At 50.6% G+C, this 14,721-nt stretch overlaps 2 protein-coding genes across 5 annotated transcripts in view; one reads left to right on the top strand and one right to left on the bottom strand.

Annotated features, from left to right (window-relative positions):
- The window catches only part of NOTCH2 (notch receptor 2), a gene marked incomplete at its 5' end in the record, with an annotated part of 177,680 nt that overhangs the window by 151,963 nt on the left and 10,996 nt on the right, over positions 1-14,721 (bottom strand). The gene's annotated exons all lie outside the window — the stretch shown is intronic.
- Positions 1-14,721, top strand: part of PACS2 (phosphofurin acidic cluster sorting protein 2) — a 74,112-nt gene that overhangs the window by 52,075 nt on the left and 7,316 nt on the right. For all 4 annotated transcript variants that reach the window (XM_079314152.1, XM_079314151.1, XM_079314149.1 and 1 more), the window contains exons 18-21: positions 324-432; positions 7,931-7,973; positions 11,244-11,286; positions 12,335-12,470. In XM_079314152.1, coding sequence (XP_079170278.1) covers positions 324-432; positions 7,931-7,973; positions 11,244-11,286; positions 12,335-12,470 — 331 coding nt within the window. The remainder of the gene's footprint in view (positions 1-323; positions 433-7,930; positions 7,974-11,243; positions 11,287-12,334; positions 12,471-14,721) is intronic.

The raw sequence follows: 14,721 nt of genomic DNA, 5'->3' as shown, positions 1-14,721 counted from the left end.
TCATGCAGTGGGACTGAATGGGCCAGCAGGAGATGATATCTGCCTGGAGGGAGGATGGGCTGTGGAAAGATAAAGATGATTGCCCCAGCTGGTTTAAAGCTGGCCCATTAGCAGATAAAATGTGCCAGGAGATCAGGGTCACTGCCCCACCCAGCTCAACAGATGGGGACAGAATACACATTGCTGGTCACATCCTGTACTGCAACCCAAGACACTGGGCAGTATCAGCAGGTGGAGGACAGTGCTGGCAATGCTCTGAGGAATCACCTTTCCCTCTGTTTTCTGTTTTGTTTTTTTTTTCTGCTTTCCCCTCTGTTCTGCAGTTTCGGAAGCGCCCGACGTCGTGTCCCGGATAACGCAGTACATAGCAGGGGCAAACTGTGCTCACCAGCTGCCCATTGCTGAAGCCATGCTGACCTACAAGCAGAAGAGGTAGGACCCCCTCGTCCTGCTGCCTGCCAGGACCAGCAGCTGCTTGAGAGCAAAGTGCTTTTCTCATGTCGTGCCAGCAGTGTTTTGAAAACCAAAGGGCAAAGCCCCTGGGAGCCTCACATTAGCCTGTACCCAGCAGTGTGTCCCACTCTGTGAATCTACACACCAGGGTTGCTCTAAGTGCAGTGAATCTTTCCTTTTTTTTTGAGGTAAAAGAGGTTGGGGGAAGTGCAGGCTAAACAGGATGGGGGATGGATGGATTTTATGTGCTTAGGTTCCAGACATCTCTCACCACAGCGACCTTAGGTGTGTAAAACTGGACCTTGCATCTTCCATGAGACCTGACATTTTTTACATTGGGATTCAGGGAACTATTTTTTTTTTTTTCCTTTTTGGAAGGTAAATAGCAGAGCTTCTTGCAGGAGAGACAAAATCCTTGTTGATTGGCAGTTGCAAGCCACCAGGACTCCTGCTGAGGAGGGCTGACATTCACCAGATTTAATTTCAACTTTTCTGTAGGAATAAGGAGGCTGTAGGAGGGAGGACTGGGGCCTGAAAACAAGACTCAGGAGTATGTAGGGCCTCCTGTGACCATGGCCCAGGAAGAAGAGTAACTGTCACTGAAGGGTGGAGAAGCACAATTATCAGGAGACAGAGGAGAATAATAGATTTGAACTCAGCTGATGGGATTTTTCTCAGTTAGGGACTAGCAGCTCCCTAGGAGACATGGATGTTGTTAATTTTTAATTACTTCTATTTGATTTTTCATCTTTGGTCCATTAACATCCCTTATTGGTGTCTCCTTTGCCTAAGAATTGGGAGAAATGGGAAGTGTGGGTAATGTCACTTTTTCCCCCTTCTTTTTGGAAATTCTCATTGTGTATTGCTTTTCCATTCCTGTGTCTGCTCTCACGTTACTGTGCAGAAGTGATTCAGTGAAATTTCACCCATTCTACGTGTTTTTCCTGTATTTCCAGACTGACTGGTCAAGTAAAAGAGACTAGTCTAGTCTCTTCATGTATTTGTGGGCTTCTGTAAAGTTAACAGGATAATTAGGATGACATTTAAAGAGCTGCAGATCATTGAATCCTTGCCTTCAGTTTTACATTTTGTTTTTGGTGTGAAGGCTTCACCTTTGTTACCAGCAGGGAGCTCAGAGTCCCCAGTGCAGTGTGAGCCCCTTCTGAGGCTGCCTGGTTCCTGCTCTGCACCCTTCAGGTGCTGGTTTCTGCACTGCTTTCCACTGCCTCCTCCATTCTGGTGCAGCTTCATTTTTGTCTCTAACACACATTTAAGGGTTTTGAGTTCAGCACTTTGTTGGAGAGCAGCTGAAATGTGTTTGAGGAAATCCTGCCCTTACCCCTCCTGGCAGGGCTGCTTTACCAAGCTGGTCTGATCCACGTGGGTTTGACACCCTTTGGACCCTGGTGCCATGCCTGGGGCTGATCATAGTTTTAATTTAGGAGGTTATTGGGAAGAGAGATTGCTGAAAATCATGGTCAGACCCTGGCATAGCTTCCAATCTCTCAGTATTTCTGTGTGTCTGCCTTAACTTCTGCTTTCAGGTCAGTGCCCCATGAGCAGAGGGAGAGTGAGTCAGAGGAGCAGGCTCTCCAGTGCATGGGCATTGTCTCCTGGGTACCTTCCTTTAGGAATGGGTGTCCCTGTCACTGGCAGCAGCTTAGGGAGGGAATTGTTAAAAACAGCACAGAAATTGTGTCTCCATTAGCACTATCTGAACAAATGTATGGCTTTGTTGTAAGTATAATAACACCTTTATCTTTTTCTTTGGTTGCTTCCTGATAAGGAAAAAGAGCTTTCATTTTGATTTTACCATAAGGTACCAAATCCTTTGAGGTTCCTCTCCCAGCTCCCATCTCTTTTCCTGGTGAACTGGTGATTTGTGCCTTGTTTAACAGCTCCTGCCCGTCTGGGATGCACAGTTTGTGCTTTAGGTGCAGTTCTGCTCACTGCTTTGAAACTATGGCATCTGCTGGCAGAATGCATAGTTGAAAGTGGCTGCTGTGCCTTTGGACCACACTTTTGGGTTCCCAGGATGCAGATTGAGTGGGAATGAAGGAGTTGTTGAGAGAGCAGCTTAGAGCAGTACAACATGGAGAAGGTGGGGTTTTTCCTTGCATTAGCCATCAGAAGATATAGTGTAGCTCCAGAAGGATCAGGATTAAGAAAAGGCTTTTCAGCTCCCATCTGTTGGGACTGGGGTGCTGTAGGTGGCACTCCGTGGCCCAGGCTGGGATCACCTGTGCAGAGTACAGACCAGCAAATCTCCTCCCTGTAATCAAAGATTTGAGGACTAGCCTCTTACTGGCAGAGCATCCCAAATGTATGGGGTTTTTCTGAGCTGAAGAAAGAGAAGACATATGTGTGCTAGCAGTGGAGCTGGGCTCTCTGAGCTGCCTCCAGAACCCCCAAGCTCTGCAGGGTACCCTGCTTTGAATCATATGAATATTGGGCATTTGTTATTTTGTACTCAGCACACAAAGTTCCTGCAGCTCCCTCCCTCTTGAGGCCAGAGGTGAAAATGGTTTCTCCAAGGCCAACTTTCAAGGCAGTGGTCCAGGTAGAAACAAGCAGCACTACCTACAAATTCATTGCAAGAGAAATCTCCCAGAATCCTGGCATCTGCTCTGTTAAACAAGCCCTAGTGGTCCAAGGAAAGCCAAGCCAGTCTCTAGGATGTAGCTGTATGTGATGAGCTGCTTTGTAACTCTCTTGCCAGCTGTCCCTCCTCTGACTGACCCCGCTGTGCCCCTGCCCTCGTTCTGTTTGTCATGGCAGAGGTTGGTGCATGCACTGCCTGTGATGGACTGCAATGGTGCCAGAACTTTGTCCTGCTCTTCTGGAGCAGCTGCTGACCTTACCTGGGAGCAGGAGGGGGCTGCCTATGAAGCAAGGGCCTCTCCAGGGAAGTGAAGTGCCATTGCAGCTCCTCTGAGTTACACTGGGTGACTGAACTCTGCCTGTGAGCTCTGGGAGAAGTCCTGGTTGCTGAATTCTGAAGGAAAAATGCAATCCAGGCAACACCTGGGCAGCTGAGACTGTGGGGAGCCTCTCTCTAGGAGGGGCATGTTACAGGTGTCTCTCTGCATTGCTTTCTGGAAAGAAACCCTGTGGTATTGGAGGGATGAGATGCAGCACACACCCATTCCCAGTGCAGCTGGATTGCTGCTCAGCTCTGGGCTGGTGTCACCCACTGTAATTCAGTGCCCAGCACAGCTCATGCCATGTGGCTTCTGGACAGCCCTTGCATGGATCTGGGGAGCAGCCTGGCTGTTGGAAATGGAAGCATTGTTCACTTGTCAGGGCAAGGGCTGGATCACTGCCTGGTTATGTGTTTGGAGAGCACTTCCCAGCTCTTGCTCCCAGTTCCCTTGGGTTGGAGGGCTCGTGGCCAGTAGGAAACATGGATTACATGGATCCTGCCTGCTGTGTGTCTCAGAGCAGTGGCTGAGCAGAGTCCAGGTCACTGCTCCAAGTGCTTCTCTTCAAACACACCCTGCAGCAGCTGCTGGACATGAATGTGGCAAAAAGGGCCCTGGACCCTCCTCTGGCTCAGCAGAGCTCATGGGATCTGCCTGGTGACTGCAGGAAATTCCTTGGGCAGCTGCTGGAAATGCAACAAGAGTGCAGCAGAGGAGAGTTGATGCTCAAGAAATGATGGATGTCCTGTTGACTATGTCCAGCCTGCCACAAGAAAGTGAAGAGTGCTGGAAAGGAGGTTTTTGGGAAGGCTGAGAGGAGACTCATCTGATGTGTCATGAGGACCTGGTGTTGCTTTGTCCCTTGTTTGATTTGACAAGTGGAAGCAGGTCAGTGTTAGCCAGCAGGCAGCTGGAGTTGCCCAGGGGCCAGGACATTTCATACCAGAGATGAGAGAGGAGTTGGTGGTGGTGGTGCCTGGCCTGAAGTGTCCCAGAGTCCTGCTAGTCTTTCAGTGATAAAAGTTCTCTCTTTTCTGTCCTTCAGGGCTGGACTGGAATAAATGTGGTGCCTGAGAGCCTCCTGGTTAGAGAGGTGACACATCAGTAACTTCTAAAAATCACAAACTTGGGCCAGGTCTGGCTTTAAATTACAGCTAGGTACCAGAGCCTTGGACACATGGGGTTAACCCTGTGCAGGCTGGGAATCTGTGCAGCTGAGGTAAAGAGGGGAAGCTGCCTCTCCAGAGGTGGGAGATGCTTGAGTGCAGGGCTGTGGTAGGAGGAAGGATCAAAGCAGCTGTTACCAAGGTGAAAGGATTCTGGATTAATGTTTTGGGACCTCAAGATCCTGAAGGACAAAAACTGGGAAGAGCATGAAGGAGGAAATGAAGAACTAGCATGGTCATCTCATCTTTTCTTTCATCCACATGAAGAGCAACTGTTTTGATAAGCTGCATTTCCCGAGACACATGTGCAAGACCAGAGTTCCCAAGGACTGGGCTAGCAGGGCTGAAATCCAGCTGGATTCCTTCAGGAGCAGCCTGTGCATCATTGTGAGCCCTGATAAATGGTGTCTGAAGCCAACAGTGTATTTCAGAATTGCCCCCGAGCTCTCTGCAGTGGGAATCAGAGCTCCCAGAGGGAAGGAGAACGAGTTTTCTGCTGGAACTGAGCACTGTTTGTTTTTTCAGAGCTCGGAGCAAAGCCACCCAGCAGCTGAGAGATGGGTGGCTGTTGTGAGTGGGACTCACTTTGTGCCTGCCTCCAAGCCCGTGGAGCTAAAGGAAAGAGAAGAGAGCTGAGCCTCTGTTCTGTGCCTCTCCCAACAGCTCTGTGGATTCCTCATTCCCCTTTGCAAACCTGGACATGTTGTGCTTGTAGATTTGTTGGCAAACATGGCCTTTCTGCCTTCCAGCATGGGATCAGGGAGCTGCTCACTTTCTCCTGTGCTTCAGGGGGACAAGGGGGCAGCAGGGTGGGATGTAGGAAGGGAGCAAAGGGATGCCTTAAGGATGGATAAGCAGAGCTGAGCCCAAGCAAGAGGCTGTTTGCAAAATCATGTTCTGCTTTGGACCACGAGGGAGCTCTGGCTGAGTCATGCTCACTGCAGTTTGATGTCATTCTTTCCTTGGGGCTTGGAGGAATGTGCCCTACCTGTGCTCATCACACAGGTTTACAACCTTTGTGCATTTGGTGCTTCTCTGATCCCTGCTGGAAACAGCACAGAAATACCTGCAGTGGTTTTGCTACTCCCAGCTAAATTCTTGATGAAAGCAATGCTGGATTTTTTTTTTTTGTCTGAGCACTGGGGGATGCACAGGAAGAGAAACATGAGAAGTCTCCGTGTTTGTCTGCTTCCTACCTGTTTCCTGTGCTCAGTCACTGAGAAATGTGTGTCTTGCCTTGCCTCTGCTGAGCTGTAGTTCCTCCAGACATCTGGGTGTGCTCCTGTGGGTCCATCTCTGCTCTCTGTGGCCACTGCAGGGAGCAATGGCTCTGCAGCCCTTTAGCTGCCTTCCTCCTCACTCATCTCCTCCTCCTGTCTTTGCCAGGTGTCCCCATAGTTCCTGCTAGGTGTGACTGTGGCCCTTGCTGCTGGCCTTCCTCTGCCCTTGCTTGCCCAGAGCAGAGGGGATCCCAGATGTGTGTGCTGCTGTCCCCAGCATTTCTGGGATGCAGGATGCTGTCAGCCCGGTTTGGATGTGCGTGCCTGAGATCTCATGGGCTGTGCCTGTGGCAGCTGCCAGGAAAAGGGAGAGTGTGAGAGAGTGATGGGGTGTGAGGCTGTGTAAGGGTATGGGTGTGAATGTGCCTGGGTGTGTGTGAGTGTGTGTCTGGATGTCAGTGTGAGTGTTTCTGAGTGTGTGATGGTGTGTGTGATTGATTGCAGGAGTGTGATGCTGTGTGATGTTTTGTAGGTGTGTGATTGCAGGTGTTTGATGTGTGATGTTGTGCCAGTGTGTGATTGTGGGTGTGTGATGTTGTTTGATGTTGTGTAATAGTGTCAGTGTGTGATTGTAGGTGTTTGATATTGTGTGGTGATGTGTCAGTGTGTGATTATGGGTGTGTGTGATGGTGTGATTGTGGGTGTATGATGGTGTGTGATGTGTCAGTGTGTGATTGTGGGTGTGTGTGATGGTGTGATTGTGGGTGTATGATGGTGTGTGATGTGTCAGTGTGTGATTATGGGTGTGTGTGATGGTGTGATTGTGGGTGTATGATGGTGTGTGATGTGTCAGTGTGTGATTGTGGGTGTGTGTGATGGTGTGATTGTGGGTGTATGATGGTGTGTGATGTGTCAGTGTGTGATTGTGGGTGTGTGTGATGGTGTGATTGTGGGTGTATGATGGTGTGTGATGTGTCAGTGTGTGATTGTGGGTGTGTGTGATGGTGTGATTGTGGGTGTATGATGGTGTGTGATGTGTCAGTGTGTGATTGTGGGTGTGTGTGATGGTGTGATTGTGGGTGTATGATGGTGTGTGATGTGTCAGTGTGTGATTGTGGGTGTGTCAGCGTGTGATTGCAGGTGTTTGTGTGATGGCATATGATGTGTGATTGCAAGTGTGTGAGGGTGTGTGACGTGTTATTGTGGCTGTATGACACTGATGCCGTGTGATGCATCCTGACTGTGGCTGTGTGACACCATGTGACATGTGGTCGCAGGTGTGTGACACCGTGTGACACTGTGTGATGTGACTGTGGCTGTGTGACACCATGTGACATGTGGTTGCAGGTGTGTGACACCGTGTGACGCTGTGTGATGTGACTGTGGCTGTGTGACACTGTGTGTGTGCCCGTGGTTGTGGGTGTGTGACACTGTGTGACACTGTGTGACACTGTGTGACACTGTGTGACACTGTGTGACACCGTGTGCCCGTGGTTGCGGGTGTGTGACACTGTGTGACACTGTGTGACACTGTGTGACACCGTGTGCCCGTGGTTGTGGGTGTGTGACACCGTGTGCCCGTGGTTGTGGGTGTGTGACACTGTGTGTGTGCCCGTGGTTGCGGGTGTGTGACACTGTGTGACACCGTGTGACACCGTGTGCCCGTGGTTGCGGGTGTGTGACACTGTGTGACACTGTGTGACACCGTGTGCAGGGTGCGTGGCTGCGGGTGCCAGGGCGCGTCCCCCCCGCAGTAACCGCGTGTCCCGGTTGTCCCCCGGGCAGGGCCACTGCTCTGGGGACGTGCTGGCGGTGGCAGTGGCTGAGGGGGGACGCCGGGAGGCCGCGCGTGCCGAGCTCCTGGGGCTCAGTAAGTAACAGCCGGCGCTGCGTGTTGTGGTGGCGCAGACCCGTGTCCTGCAGCAGCAGCCGTGTGTCCGTGCTGGCTGCCGTGCCCTCCAAGCATGTTTCTCTGTGGAGCCCGCGGGAGGGAGAGAGAGCCTTTCCCCCGGACATCCCTGCCCGTGCAGCTGCTGGTGCTGGCAGAGGAGCCTTGGACTGGCCTTGCATCCTGTCCGTCCCTGCTGCATGCTGGAATGCCACCTCTGCAGTGAGTATGGTGCCCGGGCTGGAGGCCAGCTGCTAACAAATCTCTTCTCTTTGCCTTTAGCCCCGACGAAGAATCTTCGCAGAAGTTCATTCCCTTCGTCGGGGTGAGTGTTGTGGTTATGCTGTCCCAAGCAAGGCAGGATATATTTAGGTGTTAACCTAAACCTGCCAGGTTCCTGCACTAGAGCAGGGTGCTCTAAGGCACATTATCAGCACAGCAATCTGATGATTGAGTGCTGCTGCCTGATGTGTAAGGAAACCTCCAAGACATTTCAGCAAACTGCAGAGTGTCTTTTGTTTCTCAGGCAGGAATGTGATGTGTCCCTGGAAACCTGATCCTAGGGATGCTGTGCCTAGCATTGCCCTGGTTGATTGTTCTGGCCAAATTTGCTATTCCAGTGTCAGTGCTCTGCATGCTTGTCACTGATGGGCTCCCATCCTCTTAGCATCCCATCTGTTCCTGGGAAGTACACAGTACATCCCAGCAGGGAGATGATTTATACCACTGGATATTGGCACTGGTATTTGGGATAGTCCCTCGTTTTTCCTCCTGTCCTTAAGTGTTCCCATCTGAGGTGCCAAGTGCAGAGTGTCTGGACAGGGCCATCCTTGTTCTCCTGTCAGTGTGTTTTGTGCCCTTTGCCTTTTCCAGCTTCCCTCCCTTTATTTGATCATGCTCCCCAACTCATGAAGTTTTAGGTGTAAAGTCGCTGACCTGCAGCCATAAGAAAGCTCTGCAGGTGCTGGACATGCTCCATTCCCAGTCTGAGCTGTGTCCTGCACGCTGGCCTGGCTGTGCCTGCTCTGTGGGAGCTGACACGTGCCTGTCCCCTCCGTGTCCTGGCTGCGTCACAGCTCTCTCAAATCCCAAGGCATTTAAAGAGCTTAGTCTCTCTCGCCCTCAGGCTGACCCTGCTTTCACTCTGCTGTCTCCTCATAGTGAGAGTCTCTCTCTGCACTATTCCTGAGGTGACAATCTACTTTTGTTTCTCAAAGGAGAGATTTTGCCTTCTGCAAAAGCAGAGAGACACATCTCCCCAATTTATTCCCTGCTGATGAGATTTGCTGGGAACTTCTATCTCCCATGAACTGCAATTTCTAGTGATGGACTGTTCCTACAAAACAACTCTTTCACCTTCCCCAGTAACATGAAAACCTAGAGGAACTTGCCAAACTGTTGTTGGGCTCTGCAAGCTTCTTTTAAGGATTGATTTAGTCCTGCATTTTGTGCAAGTAAATGGGGCTCAGTGTGTTTATCCAGTTGCTCTAAAGTGATTGTTGTCCTGACATTAGCACTGCTTTTCCAGTCTGGATTTGATTACCTGAAAGTGGTGGAATTGCTTTGTTGTGTACATTGCCAATCCCCCCAAAAAAACTTGCCTTGAAAGCACAGGCTGCCTTCCTATGTCACTGGTGATGGGGGGCAAATCAGTGGTGCTTGCTCCTGATTCTCAAGCATTCCTGACACAGTAGTGAAGAGCCTGACAGGCCAATTGCAGGTGTCTCACAGGGTCTGAGGCTGGACATGAGCACTGAGGCTCTTTCCCTCAGCTGCAGCCTGCTCAGGGCTGTTGGATGAGGAAGAGAGGGAGCCAGTGACTTCTGGTTTTGCAGCTCCTGGTGTTGGCTGCACTCTTGGCTTTTTGGGGTGCTGCAGCTGGCCTGGGCAGTCTCTGACCCAAAAATGAGCAGGGCAGGGCTGTGCTGCTCAGCGTGGTGGGAGTGGAGTCTCACAAGGGGCCAGAGGGGCACAAAAGCCAGGCTCAGGCTGCCTTGGGCTGGCAGCCAGTTGCCAGGATTTTGACAGGATGTGCCTCTTCCTGGAGGGAAATGCTGCTGCAGCTTCCCTGGATGGAGGCCTGTTGGAAGTGTTCTCATGTATTTCCCTAAGTGGAGGGAAGGGAGAGTGTTTAACCTTGTGTTCCTCCTGTGTGTCTGAACTTGAGCATCTTCAGCCAGTCAACAAGGAGGAGAAGGCCAGAAGAGATTTCCTGCCTGGCTTGCAGATCAAGGTGGCTGCAGGCAATTCGCTGTGTTGGTTGTCCCTCCCTAACTCTGCTCCTCTTGTTCACAGCCAGTGGCAGTCTGTGAAACATCCTCTTGGTGTTTAACACATGCTGCACTCCAGAGCCTGATTTGTTGCCCTTTGGGAGGAGATTGGCCAAGCTGAGCTGCAGCCTCCTCCTCCCAAAGCAGTGAGCCCTCAGGGAGCCTCTGTACACACTGCTGGGTTCATCATGGCTCTTTCAGGACTGGATCTAAATGAGAATCCCCAGAGAGCCTGACAACTCTCCAAGATCTACTGTTGAGCATAGAGCATACCTCTCCCTGCCCTCCAAACTCTGCAAAGCATTTTGCTTTTAATTATTAACTTTTAAATTTTCTTTAATCCCATATTACAGAAATGTGCTCTCCAGAGATGTGGTCCAGACATGGTCATGTCTGAACTTAATGATCTTCTATTTTCAACCCACACAGTCTGTGTGACATCATTTCTCATTCTAAAGCAGGTTTTATTGACCTAAGCTCCCTTTGCAGTTCTTTCCCATTTGTCAGCATTTGTGTAGGGCAGGCATTAGCCCTGGATGCAAGTTTCTTAAGTGCCTGAAAAAGGCTTTTCCCTGCAGTGTTGAGAGTGATGATCCCTGTGTTCTCTAGCAGATTATCACTGCAGAAGGTCTCTTCTGTCACATCACCAAGGGCCAGTTTATCTTTCTAGGCACAGTGTGTTCTTGGGAGCTTGTTTGCAGCATGTTCTGTTCCACAAGTTATTGCCAGTGACAGTTATCATTAATCTGAAGGTGCCAGCTGGCCACACACATTTGTGCCCTTATTCCAGCATGACCTGCATCATTCTGACCTGTCCACGTGGTGGTTTGTCCCTGCCTGCCTCCAGGGGCTTTGGTAGGGCCTTTATCTTCTTTGTTGGACACTTCCCTTGTTTAGAGAATAGGTAACTCTGACCAGAAACTGTGCTTTGTTGCTTCTGTGGTTTCCTAACAAGCCCCAGCTGGAGGTGGCTGCTGCTGAGCACTGGGAGCAGCGTGTCTGTAATTAGCAGGTGCATCAGAGCAGTGCTGAAGGGATGTTTCTGACCCTTTCTCCTCCCTGTGGTTGCCATGCCTTGGAGCTGCTGGGCTGTGCAGAGCTGGGCAGGTCTGTGACAGCTCTGTGTGGGTCAGGGAAGGGCTGTGAGCTGGCACTGCTTGGCTGGGCACTGCCAGGACCTGCCTGGCTCTTGGAGACTCCTGAACTGCTCTGACAGCAGGGCCAGTGCCTTGGAGAGTGCAGAGATGAGCTTCATGCTGGGGTTTGGCTTCCTGATCTTCAGGGGGCTCTTGTTTGACAGAGCTCTTCTGCTTTGTCCCGTTTAGGTGGTGAAGGTTGGAATAGTAGAACAATCTTCTGCAACATCAGGTAAGGACCATCCTGTGTGTGCTTTCTGTGTCCTGCAGCAGTGGGAGCCTGACTGACAGGCTGAGCAGCCCTGTCCATTGCTGGTGCCTTGGAGCTCTGTCAGGTGGAACTGGATTTTATTTGTCTGCAGCAAGACAGCCCTCTCTCTAGGGAGAGGCCCTTTTTTCTTGGTGCTTCTCATGGGGCTTCAGGCCAGGTGAAATTCCCACACCTACATCCAGGGAAGCTCTGCTCTCACATTTCTGCAAACTCCATTTTTCTAATGTTGTCAGTGGGGTGGATTCACTGTTGCAGTTGTTTGAGGTTCCTGCTTCAGCCTGAGCAGGCAGTTCATCAGAAGTTCATGCCTGTCTCCCTACAGTGGGCTCAGTTGCTGAATGGAATTGATCTCAGTGCTGGGAGTTTTGGAGTGGGCAAAATTTTAGACCCATTTATTTTTTTATTGGGGGAGTGCAAAGCTGATGTACAGAAGGATACTGTCTGCTTACATACACAGACATCAGGTGGTGCTATTTTGTCAATGTGAACTTAGTTTTTCTCTCCTCCATATGCAGAGGAATATTGTTTTCCTTGTGTTTGGTTTGTTTCTTGTGTTGCTTGAGTGTCAAACCCAGATTCTTGTGGCCTGGCTTACACACAGGTTTGTGCATGGAGGCAGCACAGAAGTGCTCCCACCATCCTAAAGGGGATGAAACCTTGGTTGTGGAGGCAGATGGAGTGGGGAGAGCCCTGTGGGTTCCAAGAGTGCTTGCAGGGGGAGATTTCCTGTAGGATATCAGTGGGCTGAGCTGTGCAGGAGGCTCAGAATCAGCTGGGACAAAGGCTAGGATAGCAGATGCCATGTGAGGAACCCCAGGGAGTGTCAGTGTCTGTTCCTGCCTGGTACCCAGGCTTAACAAACCCCTCTGGAGTGTGGAGCTGATGGCCTAGCTGACCTCTGGGCTGAGTCTGAGCAAAACCTGTGCAGCAGGAGGGTGGAGTTTGAGCTTTACCCCAGTGCTCTGTGCTGTGAGGCAAACCAAACAGTGCTACTTCCTTTTTTTTCCAGGTGACTCTGATGATGCAGCTCCCTCCAGCTCTGTTGTCCTTTCTTCCACCCCACCTTCCGTGTCTCCTGCTGTGAAAGAAGCCTCCCCCACGCCCCCTTCCTCACCATCTGTTACAGGCAGCTTCTCCTCCCCAAGGTAAACCTTGCTTTGTCTCCTTACACCTCCACTGACTGGCTTATCTGGCACACATGTGGCAGAGAACTCCTCCAGAGGAAGACTTGTAGTTCTTCCTTCATCCCTAGCAAACATTTGGGGTTGTCACCTTTCCCCTTCACCTCTTCTGCCTCTGGAGTCACTGTGTGCTTGCTGAGGCTGGCAAGGGGGGATTTTGCACTTAGTAGGAAGGCTGCATGTCTCAAGGGCAGGATTCTCTTGGGAAAATATATACTCAGAAAAAGCACTGACTCTTAGGACACGTGGGGCCAGGCTAATCCCTCATGATTCTTGTGTTTGTCATGGCCAAGTGAGTGCAAGGTCAGAGTGACTTCTGAAGGAGCTGATGACTTTCTCTGTGAGCTGTAAGGTGGAACTGCAGCTCCTAATCATGTGTGTGCCTGAAAGCACATCTAAACAGCATGGAGACTGCACCTGTAGATAATACTAAACCCTGGTTTAGCTGAAGTTTTTAGGAGTGAAGGGAGGAAACCCTCAGGAAGCTGCCAGTAGGACTTGCCCTGGCTAGGACTCCTCATTTTGTTGCTGCACAAAACGTTGGTGCAACCTGTCTAACACTTTGTGTGCACTTATAGTACTCAGAACCACTTGGTGAAGTTCCTCTTGATTCTGTTAACTCCCCTAAACCTCCAAGGGAACAGCAGCAGTCTTGTGAGGAGGGGAAACTAGAAGCCTTTGGACTCTGCAGGGTGGGAGAGGAGAGGAAAGCAATGAGCCACTCAGGCTGTGCAAAGCCAGGGAGTTTTGGGTTTGTAGAGAGCACTGAGGTGCCCAGGGAGGTTGTGGATGCATCCCTGCATCAGCTGCTCCAGGTGACCCTGCCCTGGCAGGGGGGTTGGACTGGATCATCTCTAGAGATCTCTTCCAACCCCAACAATTTTGGGGCTCTCTGAAGCCTGTGGCACAAGAGCTGGGGGCACACAGTGACACTGCAGGAGCTCAGTTAAAAGGGGGAAAGGAAGGGACCATGTCTGCCTCTGCTGGTTCTGTGGCAGCAGCAGAAGATCAAAGAGGGGTCAGACAAATTCACAGACAGCAGATCCATTAATGGATACTAAAGGATGTTTCAGGGATGTCCCCTCTAGCCTCCCTAATCCTGTGATTGTCAGGCTGGGGAAGTGCCAGGGCATGCTCTGAGGCTGGGCTTATGTGCTTTTCCCTAAGTAGCATCCCCTGCTGTCCCTGTTGGAGACAGAATGGGGACCTTTCCTCCCAGCCCAGAGTGCTCTGCAGGGACCTTTCACCTCTGACTTCTTCCAGAGTTCCCTTTTACCAGCAGGAAATGGGGATGTGAAGGTGCCAGTTGAGGTGCCCAGCACTGGGAGGTGTTAGTGCCCACTCAGCTGTGCCAGGGCCCATTCCCAGGTGTGTCCCTGTGGTTTGGTGTCAGGAGAGCCCTGTGTGCCCCAGCAGCAGCTGGCTGCCAGTGCAGAGAACTGAGGGCTGGGCAGGCTTTGGGAAGCAGAGCTGAATCCTTGTGTTTGAGCTTTGTCTGTGGCCTTTCCTAAGGTGGAAGTGGTTTGGGAACTGGTTCCCCAAGAGCACAGGATGTTAAAGCTGTGAGGCATGGATATGATAAATCTGAAGCTAACACCCCAGCTCTGGGAATCTGATACTTTTTGGTTTCATACTGTGTGGTAAACTCATCAAGAAAGGAGGAAGTGTAGGTTCAGCATTGTTCCATCTCCTCTGATCCCTGAGTGACAGCACAGGGCAGGGAGGGTGACCCAGACTGAATGATTAAGCCACGTACTGAGCTGGGAATGGAACATAAAATCTTGCCTGGGCCTAGTGAATATTAGGATGCTTTGTCTTTATGACTTACTTGAGAAATGTGATGCAAAGGAGCCTTAAAACTCCAAGCAGCAGCATCCTTAAATAATCTCACCTTTGGATATTGCCCTGAGAACCAAAGCCCTGGTTTTAGTCATCAAAGATGAACTCTGCTTTGCAGCTTGACTTTTAGCTGAATAAATGGCAAAGAAAAGGAAATTATTTCCTGAGAGGACTGTAATGATGGGACATCCTTGTTTTACCTTGAGTTTCTTATTAGACAGGTGGTGCAGAGGGATGCATATTTCATTCAAGATCACAGATTTATCTTCCTTAACAGCTGCCATTTCTCAAACTGGGGACACAGACTGGTGGATAAATTTAGGCTTTTGTCTAGTAGTTGTGTATTATTCAACACTGAGTGTCACTGTGTAGGAAG

The sequence above is a fragment of the Erithacus rubecula genome (genome assembly GCF_903797595.1).
Source record: "Erithacus rubecula genome assembly, chromosome: 10".
Classification (NCBI taxonomy): domain Eukaryota; kingdom Metazoa; phylum Chordata; class Aves; order Passeriformes; family Muscicapidae; genus Erithacus; species Erithacus rubecula.
The sequence above is the reverse complement of the archived record's forward strand: the minus strand, read 5'-3'. Positions and strand labels throughout refer to the sequence as shown.